We start from the raw sequence: 13,080 nt of genomic DNA on the forward strand, positions 1-13,080 counted from the left end.
GAGGAGGGAGGCAGAGATCCAGTGACTCCTGACTCTGGCCCCTCCCTCTCAAGTCATGGCACAAGGTTCACAAGAAAGGAAACATGCCACGTGGTTCAGGCAGAAAAGAGTTTACTGGGGGGGGGGCGGGGAAGCAAACTGACAGCCCACACAAGATGGAGGTGCCTGGAGACAAAGGGGAAGGAAGAAGAGAAAAAGAAGAAAGGAGAGAAAAAGAGCAAGAAAGTAAGAGAAAAGGATAGAGAAAGGGAGCAAGAAAGTAAGAGAGAAAGGGAAAGAGCGGCACTTTGGGTCTTTTTTTGTTTGTTTGTTTTTTTATTGGTCGTGGGGCTTGAACTCTGGGCCTGAGCACTGAACCTGAGCACTTCAGCTCAAGGCTATCACTTTACCACTTGAGCCACAGCACCATTGCACTTTTTTTTTTTTTATGGAATGATTCAGGGAGACTCTAGAAGTATCACTAGAGGGAAATCTTTATACTGTTTTCCATTTATTTTTATTCTCTTTCGGTAGTTGTACAATGAGATTTCAGTTCAAGATGTCAGTTTATGAGTATAGTACTTGTTGGTCAATGTTATGTCTTCTACTATGGCTGGGAATATGGCCTAGTGGCAAGAGTGCTTGCCTTGTATATGAAGCCTTGGGTTTGATTCCCCAGCACCACATATATAGAAAATGGCCACAAGTGGCGCTGTGGCTCAAGTGGCAGAGTGCTAGCCTTGAGCAAAAGAAGCCAGGGACAGTGCTCAGGCCCTGAGTCCAAGCCCAGGACTGGCAAAAAAAAAAAATCGTCTACTATTCAAGTAGGCTATCTTTTCTTCCCTTTTTTCCACCTTCAAGTGATCTAGAATTTAAACAGTTTAGGGAAATGGGAAGGGAAAATTGTTTGCACAGTGTTTTTGTAACCATATAAATACATTATTGTTAAGTTTGTTTAAATTTTAGAATAGGAAAAACATTTTTATAGGAAATACTATAGATTTATAACAAATAAGAAAGATTTATATTCCATTTCCTTGTTCCATATATTACTATGAACTGTCACAGCAAGGAACATTCTGGGATGTCAATCTTAAAATACATTATTTTTGGATTGCCAACCCTTTGTCCTTATGTCCTTTTTTGCCATCTAAGAAAGTCCATACAAATACCTTTCTTGGAGCTAAGTGTTGGTGGCTCACTCTTTTTTTTTTTTTTTTTTTTGGCCAGTCCTGGGGCTTGGACTCAGGGTCTGAGCACTGCCCTGGCCTCCTTTTGCTCAAGGCTAGCCCTCTGCTGCGTGAGCCACAGCGCCACTTCTGGCCATTTTCTGTATATGTGGTGCTGGGGAATTGAACCCAGGGCCTCATGTATACGAGGCAAGCACTCTTGCCACTAGGCCATATTCCCAGCCCCGGTGGCTCACTCTTATAATCCTAGCCACTCAGAAGGCTGAGATCAGAGAAGCATGGTTTGAAGCTAGCCCAGGCAGGAAAATCCATGTGACTCCATTTCCAAATAACTAGCAAAACCCTAGATTGGAGGTTCAAATGATAGAGCACTAGTCAAATGAGCAAGCCCCTGAGCAAATATATGTTCAAGTCCCCCTAATAGGGCCAGGCACAGATGGCACTATGCCTATAATAATCCTTGCTACTCAGGAGGCTGAGATCTGAGGATTGCGCTTGGAAGCCAGCCTAGGCAAGAAAGTCCGTGAGGGGCTAGGAATGTGGCTTAGCGGTAGAGTGCTTGCCTAGCATGCACAAAGCCCCTGGGTTCTATTCCTCAGCACCACATAAACAGAATAAAGCTGGAAATGGTGCTGTGGGTCAAGAGGTAGAGTGCTAGCCTTGAGCAAAAAGAAGCCAGAGACAGTGCTCAGGTCAGGCCCTGAGTCCAAACTCCACAACTGGCAAAAAAAACAACAACAAAAACAAAACAAAACCAGAAAGTCCGTGAGACTCTTATCTCCAATAAGCTGCTCAGAAAAATCCAGAAGTGACACTGTAGCTCAAGTGGTGGAGTGCTAGTCTTGAGCAAAAATGCTAGGGGAAAGCTTCCAGATCCAGAGTTCAAGCCCCATGACCAACAAAAAGAAATTAAAAAAAACAATAAACTTGTCGGGGGGGATGGTAGGACTGAAGGGAAGGTAGGAGAAAAATGAGGGAGGAGTAACAAATATGACAAGAAATATACTCATTACCGTATGTATGTAACTGTAACCCCTCTGTACATCACCTTGAACAATAAAATTAAATTTAAAAAAAGGGGGAAAAAAACGATACCAGTGAAAAATTAAAAACTTTCTTGGAATTTGGGGAATTTTGGTGATCAAGTCAATTGCACACATGAGACTGCTATTGTTAACTCTGCTTCATTTGGAGGCCTCCAGGACACTGATGTGTCTCTGTGTTTGCATTTTTATGTAATTTTATTGTTAATATTATGGTGTTGCACAGAGGAGTTATCATTTCATAAGTCAGGTAATGAGTACATTTTTTTCTTTGGACAATGTCACCCAGTTTGCTTTTTAAAGTTGATAATGAATTATCACCACAATGACTTATCTGTTAAAAAAGTAGAGCTATAAGTAATAAGCAATTTCATTCTAGGTAATTATTTTGTGGGTTTTGTTTTTGTTTTTTGCCAGTCCTGGGGCTTGAACTCAGGGCCTGAGCACTGTCCCTGGCTTCTTTTTGCTCAAGGTTAGCACTCTACCACCTGAGCTACAGTGCCACTTCTGGCTTTTTTCTGTATATGTGGTGCTGAGGAATTGAACCCAGGGCTTTCATGTATGTGAGGCAAGCACTTTACCACTAGGCCATATTCCCAGCCCTCATTCTAGGTAATTTTAAGAAGTTAAATTTTGAGATGTTTTTCCACCAGGTTTCATTATGCTGCTTTTCAAGGCTCTTAAAATTATTAGTGTTTTAACTTTTTTTTTTGTATTTTATAGAGACTGTCTTTAAATAGTGACATATTTGAGGCAAATTCTGATAGTGACCAGCTAAGTGAAACAAAAGAAGATTCTTCCCCAAGGAAGAAGAAAAAGAAATTAAGGTACAAAGAAGATAAAAACCCAGACGATCTGAAAAAGAGAAGAACAAAGACTGGCAAACTGAGAGTAAAATCAGAGCTGGGGAGCTCCTCTGAAAGTTTAGTTTTAGATTTAAGGACAAAGAAAAGAACTTTGGAAGCCAAAGAAGAATTAAAGGACTCCAAAAAGACCAGAAAGGATGAAATAAAAGAAACTAAGGAATTAAGAAAAAGTAAGAAGGCAGATATAAGAGATGTGAAGAATAAAGTAAAAGAAGATCCCAAAGACAACAGAAAAATAAAAAAAGAGAAATGGATTGACTATCAGCTGGAATCTGAATCAAGTATACTTACTGATTCCTCTTTTCAGGAGGAGGAGAAGGAAGAGCTTCATTCTGACAACAGAGAAGAAAAACAAACACTAAACAGTGCAAAAGATAGAGTAGAGCAGGATGCAAACCAAGATGGTATTTTTGAGAAACAGCTGAATGACACTGTCAGTGCAGATGAGGATGACAGTGGCAAAGGCAAGAGGAGAAAAAAGAAGCCGAGAAAGACTGAGGAAGTGAAAGAGATCATAATGCTAGAAAACAAGAAGATCCTTTCAGAGAAGAAAACTCTACCTAAAAAGAGGAATCAGGGAATCAAGCCAAGCGACATAGAGTTAGATAAGCTAATGCCATATTTGTCTGCCCAAACACAGAAGAGTTCCAGATCTGCTAGTGAAGATAGGGGCCTCCTGTCATCTGACTCTGCCCAGGAGGTAAGATCTGCTAGGGAAAACAGCAGAGTATGGGAGTGTTCAGCACAGATTGGTACTGCTTAGTGGTTATTATTGGAGAGTGACTTGCTGATAAGTAGTGAGAAGTGCTGAAGATCTTCTAGACTTTGGCCCTCCAGCCTGTCCCTTAGTCTCCAGCTTACTTTCTTTTAGGTGAAATGTGACTGAAAAATAGAAGGTTACTTTATTGACAAGAGTCAGAATATTTTTAGAGATATTCAGTGATAATGTTTGTAGCATTCATTGTATAATTAGGCTTATGGCTTTATCAGCTTATTTTGTATCCTACTTGGTAGGGTTTTTTTTTTCATTTGAATTAGAACTACACAGTACATTGTAAATCTTTTATTTCTTATAAAACTTTTAGTAGTTTGTCCCATTATAATATGGAATTTTTTTTTTTTTGCCAGTCCTGGGGCTTGAACTCAGGGCCTGAGCACTGTCCCTGGCTTCTTTTTGCTCAAGGCTAGCGCTCTACCACTTGAGCCATAGTGCCACTTCTGGCCTTTTCTATATATGTGGTGCTGAGGAATCGAACCCAAGGCTGCATGTGTGCAAGGCAAGCACTCTACCACTAGGCCATATTCCCAGCCCCTAATATGGAAATTTTTAGGATTATGAAAATATGTTTATCAAAGGTTATAAAAAAGGTAAGTTTTTCTGGGTGTTGGTGGCTCATACCTGTAATTGTGGCTACTCAGGAGTCTGAGAATCACAGTTTGAAAGCCAACCCTGGCAGGAAAGTCAATGAGATGCTTATTTAAAGATGATCTTATGTAAGCTATGTGGAAAAGATCAGCAGTCAGGTAGTTTAACATAGACAAATGTTGATGCTACTAGCCTGTGTTTTTCCATGTCCAGATATACTGCATCAGCTCTTTTATCTAATCTTCTTTTGGATCTTATATCTTTCTCTAGGAAAAAGAGGCCCCAAAAAATGACCTCAAAGAAAAGTCTCCGAAAAAGCCTGATTTAGACAAGGAAGAAAAAGGTCAAAAAGAGCCAAAGGGATTAAGGAGTAAGTATAGATACTAACATTTATCCATATCATCTCTTTATATAAGGAATTCAGGGGCTGGGAATATGGCCTGGTGGCAAGAGTGCTTGCCTCGTATACATGAAGCCCCTGGGTTCAATTCCCCAGCACCACATATATAGAAAATGGCCAGAGGTGGCGCTGTGGCTCAAGTGGCAGAGTGCTTGCCTTGAGCAAAAAGAAGCCAGGGAACCAGTGCTCAGGCCCTGAGTCCCAGGCCTAGGACTGGCAAAAAAAAAAACCAAACCACTAGTGCCCAGGAATTCAGTTTATTCTGAAGTAATCCCTTCTTACCTGAAATGTCATAGAATGATTTCTGTTTGCTGAAGGTCTTTAGAACTTTATGCTACATTTAAGGTTGAATATGTCTTACCTGAAATACTTAGTACTAAAAGTATTTTAGACTTTTCCTTTTTTTTTTAAATTTTGGAATATTTGGATAGGAGCCAAATCTATACAGTGAATTAATTTTTGTTTTATACAGACCTTATACCCATAGCTTTCTGGAGTTTTGACTATGACCTGTCATATGATGTTCGATGTAGAATTAATTCTCAATCATGTTAAGCTCAGAAAGTTTCAGATTTTGGATTTTTAGGGATACTCTGACCTGTATAGCAATTTAAATTGTATGTAGATATATATAGCGTACATTATATAATGATACATGTTAAAATTGCAAAGACAAAATTGTGCTAGACAGGTAAGTGCATACTAAACAAAGTTTTGTGTAATATATTAATTGTACTTCACTGTCATTTGTATAGATAGAATGTTGAATACAGTTTTTGGATCGCTTAGAGATTAATAATAGTTGAGAATTATCATTTGGCAAGTATACTTTATTTTAGAAATCACTATTAGCATTGTTAAATAAGCCAAAAATATTGAAACACATGCTCTCTTATGGGGTATTTTTCCTAGATTTTGTCACAGAAGCTTCAGCTGAATTACTTCAGACACTTTGAATAGTATATGTATGTTTTTGGTATTGTTTGGTTTTGCCAGTACTGGAGTTTGGATTTGACCAGGAGGTTCGCACTTACTCAGCTTGCTTACACAGCAAGGTTGACCACTTGAGCCACACCTGGGCTTTTTTTGTTGTGGTGGTGGTTTTTTGCTGGTCCTAGAACTTGAACTCAGGGCCTGGGCACTGCCCGGAGCTTTTGTGCTCAAGTCTAGCACTCTTACCACTTGAGCCATAGCTCCACTTCCAGCTTTTTGGTGGTTAACTGGAGATAAGAATCTCTTGGACTTCCCTGCCTAGGCTGGCTTCAAATGTAATCCTTAGATCTCAGCCACCTGAGTAGCTAAGATTACAGATGTGAGCCACCTACACCAGGTCAGTCTGGGGCTTTTTGCTAGTTATTTTTGGAGGTGGCCTTTTCTTTCTGCTCTAGCCTCAAACAACAATCCTCCAAATCTTAGCCTCCTATCTAAGATTACAGTGATGAGCCACTGGTACTCACTAGCACTATTGTAGGGTGGGGTACTGGTAATAGAATATAGGGTCTCTGCATTTTAGGCAAGCAGTATAGCACTGAGCTGTATCTACAGCAGACATGAAGGCTAATTTTTTCTTACGCCTAGACTGAGCTCGGCAGTAGTAGTAAATAGAGCAATAGAAGCTAGGAACCAGCAGTGGCTTCTTCAGTAGGTCATGCCTAAGATAACTATAACCTAAGGACTAAATCTGTTCAAAGTAGTGAAAGACCTTAATAACTACTGTATTTCAAAGGGTGGTTTGAGATTTAAAATATTATCTATCCAGAGGGAAGTCTTTTGGACCAAATGTTCTACTCTCCTACAGTTGTGACAAAGGATTACTCTGAGGCTAGACATTAGTGGCTCACAACTATATTTTTAGCTACTCAGGAGGCTAAAATCTGAGGATGACCAGGCAGAAAGAGAAGTCCATGAAGCTCTTTGTCTCCATTTACCTAGCAGAAATCCAGAAGTAGAGATAGAGCTCAAGTGGTAGAGCCACAGGCTTGAGCAAAAAAGTTAAGGGACAGAACTCAGGCCCTGAATTCAAGCCCCAGTACAGGCACACACAAAAAAAGAGTTACTCTGGTAGGAGCCTCAGAATGATCCTAGTGACACCACTAACCACCTTTCCTACTGGCAAAGACATGTGTCTGTCTACAACTGTATCCTGGAACTCTTGCAGATGCTGAGTTAAATAAATAGCAAGTGGCAAAACACTGTTTCTGGTAAAACAAATCGATGCCACCAACTTTGAACTAAAGTTAAAAAAAAAAAATGCATGGGGTGTCAAGCATGTGATCTTAGCTACTTGAGAGATAGCAATTGAGGAATCATGGTTTGAGGCCAGCCTGAGCAAAAAGAAGTTGAGAGAGAAATTCTACCTCAACCAATAACTGTGTGTTGGCACATGACTGTCATCCACATTGAAACAGAGAAACACAAGTAGGAGAATTACATACTGTGAGACTACCTCAAAAATAATCAACACCTGCTAGAGGTGTGTGCCAAGTGGTAGGATCTGCCTAGCAAGCAAAAGGCTCTGCGTTCAACCCCTAATACTACAGAATAGAAAAGCTGGGAGTAGCCAGGTCCTGGTGGCTAAGGCCTGTAATGCTAGCTACTCAAGAGGCTGAGATCTGAGGATCATGGTTCAAAGCCAGCCCAGGCAGGAAAGTTCATGAGACTTTTATCTCAATTAACCACCAGAAAAGTGGAAATAGCACTGTAGCTCAAAGTGATAGAGTGCTAGCTTTGAGCAAAAGAACTCAGAGACAGTGCCTAGGCCCTGAGTTTAAGCCTCATGACCAACAAAAAAAGAAAAAGAAAAAAAAAAAAGGAGGGAAAAAAAAGCTGGGACAGGGCTGGGGATATGGCCTAGTGGCAAGAGCGCTTGCCTTGTATACTTGAAGCCCTGGGTTCGATTCCCCAGCACCACATATACAGAAAATGGCCAGAAGTGGCGCTGTGACTCAAGTGGCAGAGTGCTAGCCTTGAGCAAAGAGAAGCCAGGGACAGTGCTCAGGCCCTGAGTCCAAGGCCCAGGACTGGCGAAAAAAAAAAAGAAAAAAAAGCTGGGAATACAGCTCAGAGACACAGTGTGTGCCTGTTACATGGTAGGCCTTGGGTTCATTTCAAAGTGCCCCCCCCCGCCCCATATTGAGCACTAGATAATTAGGAAAGACTGTATTATAAGTTGTGAATATACAGTTGACAGTTATATAACCAAGGAAACTGAAAAACAGACTTTTAGTGAGTACTATTATAAGGGAAAGCAAACAGTAGTTGTACTTAACATTATATGTTCATAACAGAAATGTATCTGAAACTGAGCTAAGCAAGATGCCTTACTCCTATAATCCTAACTACTTGGGAGGTGGAGATAGTAGGATTACAACTGGAAGCTAGTTAACACCCCATCTCAACTAATAAAAAAGCTGAGTATGGTAGCAGTCACTTATCATTGCAGCTACTGGGAAGTATAAGGAGTACTTCAACAGTCCAGGCTTGCCTAGTCATAAATTTAAGACTATTTCAAAAATAGCAAAGCAGCCTGTGTACATAAGGCTTTGAATTTAAATTCAGCACTTCCCCCCACCCCTCCAAAAAAAAAGATAACCGGCCAGTTGTCCATGGCTCACACCTGCAATCCTAACTTCTCAGGAGGCTGAAATCTGAGGATTGTGGGTTCAAAGCCAGCCAGGGCAGGAAAGTCTGTGAGACTCTTCTCTCCAGCTAATCACAGAAAAGGCTGGAATTGGTGCTGTGGGTCAAGTGGTAGAGCACTTGCCTTGAGCACAAGAAGCTCAGAGTCAGCACCCAGGCCCAGAATTCAAGCCCCAGGACCTGAAAGAAAAAAATAATCTACATACATCTTTCTTATAAGATACAAAGAGCTGGGACAGTGCTCACTGGTAGAGCACTTGTCTAAAATATGCAAAGGCCTGGGAATGATCATAGCACCATGCAAACAACTGAAGATGTATGGAAGAAAGTTAATAATGAACAGATTTGAGTAAGTCCTTTGTCCTTGTCATTTTCTATTGGATGCTTAACAGTCAGTAGGAAGATTTGTTAAAATGACTTTGTAAGTTTGGTCATGTTGATAACCAACGATGATATTAGTAAAAAAGTTTTAAGGTTTTTTTTGTTGTTGTGGTGGTGGGTTTTTTTTTTTGCCAGTCCTGGGGCTTGAACTCAGGCCCTGGGCACTGTCCCTGAGCTCTGAACTTCTTTTGCTTAAGGCTAGCACTTTACCACTTGAGCTTTTTACCACTTCCAGCCTTTTCTGTTTATGTAGTACTGAGGAAATGAACCCAGGGCTTCCTGCATGCTAGGCAAGTACTCTACCACTAAGCCACATTTCCAACCCCAAAAGTTTGAAGTATTTTTAATACATTTTCTTTTGATTATAAAATAAACTATGACTCATACTGTATATCACTTGCAATTTTAGCACTAGCAATTAAGGAAATAAAAAATGCACTTGATTTACTTAAAAAACCTACTGAAGAAAAAAATGATGTGCCTGAAACTAATCGGAAAAAAGAAGAAATGTCACTGGATTGTAAAAGCACAGAAGATTGTAAGATGAAGGAAAGCACGCATTCACCTAAAGAAAAGAGAAATACCAGAGAAGAGACTGACACTTGGGCATACATTGCTGCAGAAGGTGATCAGGAAGTTTTGGACAGTGTATGCCAAACGGATGAGAATTCAGGTGAGTTTGGCATGGTTTGACAGAATGATTTCAAGATAGTACACATTATATTATTACTCTACTTTCCTACTGTGTAATGCTGATCTCAGTAACAGAAAATTTATTTGTATCTCCTAAATAAATAACTTTTTATATTAAAGTCTTGAGTCATGCTTGGACCTGTGGATACATGAAATATTTACTAATTTCCTGAAATGTGCTTATTGGTACATTTGGAAATTATAAATATGTCTGATTTTCTAGACTAATGGTATGTATTTAGATTTCTTTTAGAAAAGCCACATTAAAAATAGTCATATTGGGGCTGGGAATATGGCTTAGTGGTAGAGTGCTTGCCTTGCATGCATGAAGCCCTGGGTTCAATTCCTCAGCACCACATATACAGAAAAAGTCGGAAGTGGTGCTGTGGCTCAAGTGGTAGAGTGCTAGCCTTGAGCAAAAAGAAGCCAGGGACAGTGCTCAGGCCCTGAGTCCAAGCCCCAGGATTGGCAAAAAAAAAAAAAAAAAAAAAAAGGCACATAAAGAATTATTACTCGTCCCTTTTAGTGGTAACAAATACAAAAAAGATTCTATTGTTAATGCTATCCTGGGGCTGAGAAGAGGGGGACCTTCTATGGAATTCTGAGAATCAAGTATAATTTTGGATGCTTTGCTGAGCTTACATGCAAGAAATTAGGATAATTTCCAGGACTAATAGGAAAGGAGAGGATGTTTCCCTCTGGGAAAATGTCAAAAGACCAGCACTGCAGTTAGGATACCAAGCAGTAAGTGATAAAGGACAGATATAAGAGCCAGATGCCAGCAGCTTACCTGTAATCCTAGCTACTCAAGAGAGGATGAGATCTGAGGATCATGGTTTGAAACCAGCTCTGAAAGGAAAGTCTGTGAGACTCTTAACCTCCAATTAGCCACCAAGAGCCTTTGGCTCAGGTAATAGAATGCCATCTGTAGTCAGAAAAGCTAAGGGACAGCTCTTAGATCCTGAATTCAACTACTAGTACTGGAAAAAAACCAAAACTAAACAACCAAAAAAAAAAAACCCCTACAACCAATGTAAGAGCATAAAAACTCTGGTGCCGTAAGAAAAATAGTAAGATAGATAATCATCTGACCATGGTTGGGGGGAAAAAAACAAGGCTAAAAGGACACAGTTGCAGATTGTATGGAAATTAAAAATTCTGTGAACCCCAACCCCCAGCCCCCAGTCCTGGGGCTTGTACTCAGCATCTGGGCACTGTCCCTAGCTTCTTTTTGCTCAAGGCTGACACTCTACTACTTGAGCCACAGCGCCACTTCTGGCCTTTTCTGTTCATGTGGTGCAAACCCAGGGCTTCATGCATGCAAGGCAAGCACTCTACTGCTAAGCCTTCTGTGAACAATTTCTTACAAATGGATTTGAAAACTGAATGACATGGTAAGGTCTTGCAAAAACAAAATGAACAAAACTGACCTAAGAAATATTGACCAAGTAACTTTATGACGAAATACAATTGTTCATAAATAAGCCTCACTATGACACTAGATCCAAGTGGTTTTATATTGTAAATCTGCCAGACTGAACAAAAACCTATCATGGTGGCAAATGTCTGTAATCCCAGCATTTGGGATGCTGAGACAGAAATACTTATTTCAAGGTTGAGGCCAGCCTGGGCTACCTAGTGAGGACCTCTCAGAAGGGGGGGACAAAAAAGCAATACAGAGAGAGAGAGAGAGAGAGAGAGAGAGAGACATGTATTCCTAAAAATACACATTAATTCATTCTGCAGAACTTACAACTTTTTATTATCAAAACCAGACAAAACTATGTAAGGAAAGAAAATAAAAATGAATGCAAACTGAATTGTGAATTAAATGTGAAAAGTTAAAACTAAGCATGAGCAAATTGAATCTAGTCTTATTTTGAATATAACAACAACAAAAAAAAAAACCCCAGGTACTGGTGGCTTATGCTTGTGATCTTAGCTACTCAGGAAACTGAGAATTTTGGTTCAAAGTCAGTCCAGGCAGAAAGTCTATGAGACTATTTATCTCTAACTGGCAAAAATCCAGAAGTGGAGGTGTAGTAGCTCAGTTGATAAGAGTGCTAAGAATGTAAGGCCTTGAGTTCAAACCATATTACCAGCACACACAGAAAAAATAGCAATTGGGTTTACCTAGGATAATTAGAACACAGGAAGTTTGGCTTTTTTGCATGTTAAGTGCAACTCCGGGGGCTTGAACTCGGCACTGTCCCTGAGCTTTTTTGCTTATGGCTAGTGCTCATAACACTTGAGCCAGAGCTCTCCTTCTGGCATTTTTGATTCTTAATTGGAGATGAAACTCTCATATACTTTACTACTTGGCTAGCTTTGGACTCTTGTCCTCAGATCTCAGCCTCATGATAGGATTACTACTGAGTAGTTAGGATTAGATATGAACTACCAGTCCCTGGCTGTTGTTTACTTGATTCCCATCTACATTTCCTCTATGGCTAAGGATTGTTGAGTAGCTTTTTTTTTTTTTTAAGTTCTTCATGTATTCATTACCCATTTGTATTTCTTATTTATTGAGTTATTTGTTCCTTGTTTAGTTGTTTGTTTGTTTTTTTTAGCTCTTTGTATATTCTGAATCTTAGTTCTTCCTCCATTAGATAGTTGGCAGAGATTTTCTCCCACTCTGTGGGGGCATTCTGGTGATTGTTTATTGATGTGCAGATGCTTTTAAATGTGATGCAGTCCCTTTTGTTCTTCCTCTTACATGCTGAGCAGTTGTAATCCTATTCAGAAAATAATTGTGCCTATGATTTTCAGGGTTTTCTCTTAGTAAATTTAAGGTTCAGGTCTTAAAATCTTTGATTCATTTGCAATTGATGTTTTAGAGAGTGAGAATTACAGGTCTAGTTTCAGTCCTCAGAAATAACCAGTTTTCCCAGCACCACTTATTGAAAAGGCTGTTTTCTTCACTATATGATTTTTCCTCCTTTGACAAGGATCAGATAGCTCTAGCTGTGTGGTTTTATTTTGTTGATTTTTGTTGTTGTTGTTATTGCATTTAGGTTTGTTTTTGTGCCAATACCATGCTGTTTTTGTTACTATGGTGTCTAGCTTTAACGGCACTTGTGAATTAAGAAAAAGAAAACTAGCTAATTGTGAAAAAAGGTATTTTCTTAATTGATAAAGTTAAACTGTTGACAAATCTTTTGTTAATTGTGTTAATTGTGCATAGAAGTTATTTGTCACCACTGTCTTTCAACATTTCAGTGAGATCTACTGAGCACAATAACAGAAAAACTGCATGGAAAGGAAGGGCAAAAACTGCTATCATTGAGTATTTGTCAAGCATGCGTAAGAGACTGTATTAGATCACCAGTACTGCAGAAATAATTTTAAGTCTGTGATAATCAGTTGGTATTATTTGTAGAAAACCTTAAAGAGTCTAGAAATTATTAGAGCTACTACAATTACAGCAAAGTGACTAGATATAAGGTCAACATGAAAAAAAAATCAGCGTATTTTCTATATATCAGCAGTGTAATCCTAGCTAGGAGGGTGAGATCTGAGGATA

General features: G+C 39.6%; 1 protein-coding gene across 1 annotated transcript in view; it reads left to right on the plus strand.

Moving 5' to 3' along the window:
• Mphosph8 (M-phase phosphoprotein 8) overlaps positions 1-13,080 on the plus strand; it is a 42,477-nt gene that overhangs the window by 10,921 nt on the left and 18,476 nt on the right. Inside the window, exons 3-5 of the mRNA XM_048341681.1 lie at positions 2,936-3,778; positions 4,715-4,814; positions 9,274-9,537. Coding sequence (XP_048197638.1) covers positions 2,936-3,778; positions 4,715-4,814; positions 9,274-9,537 — 1,207 coding nt within the window. The remainder of the gene's footprint in view (positions 1-2,935; positions 3,779-4,714; positions 4,815-9,273; positions 9,538-13,080) is intronic.

This window comes from Perognathus longimembris, chromosome 3, assembly GCF_023159225.1.
Source record: "Perognathus longimembris pacificus isolate PPM17 chromosome 3, ASM2315922v1, whole genome shotgun sequence".
In the NCBI taxonomy this organism is placed as follows: Eukaryota; Metazoa; Chordata; class Mammalia; order Rodentia; family Heteromyidae; genus Perognathus; species Perognathus longimembris.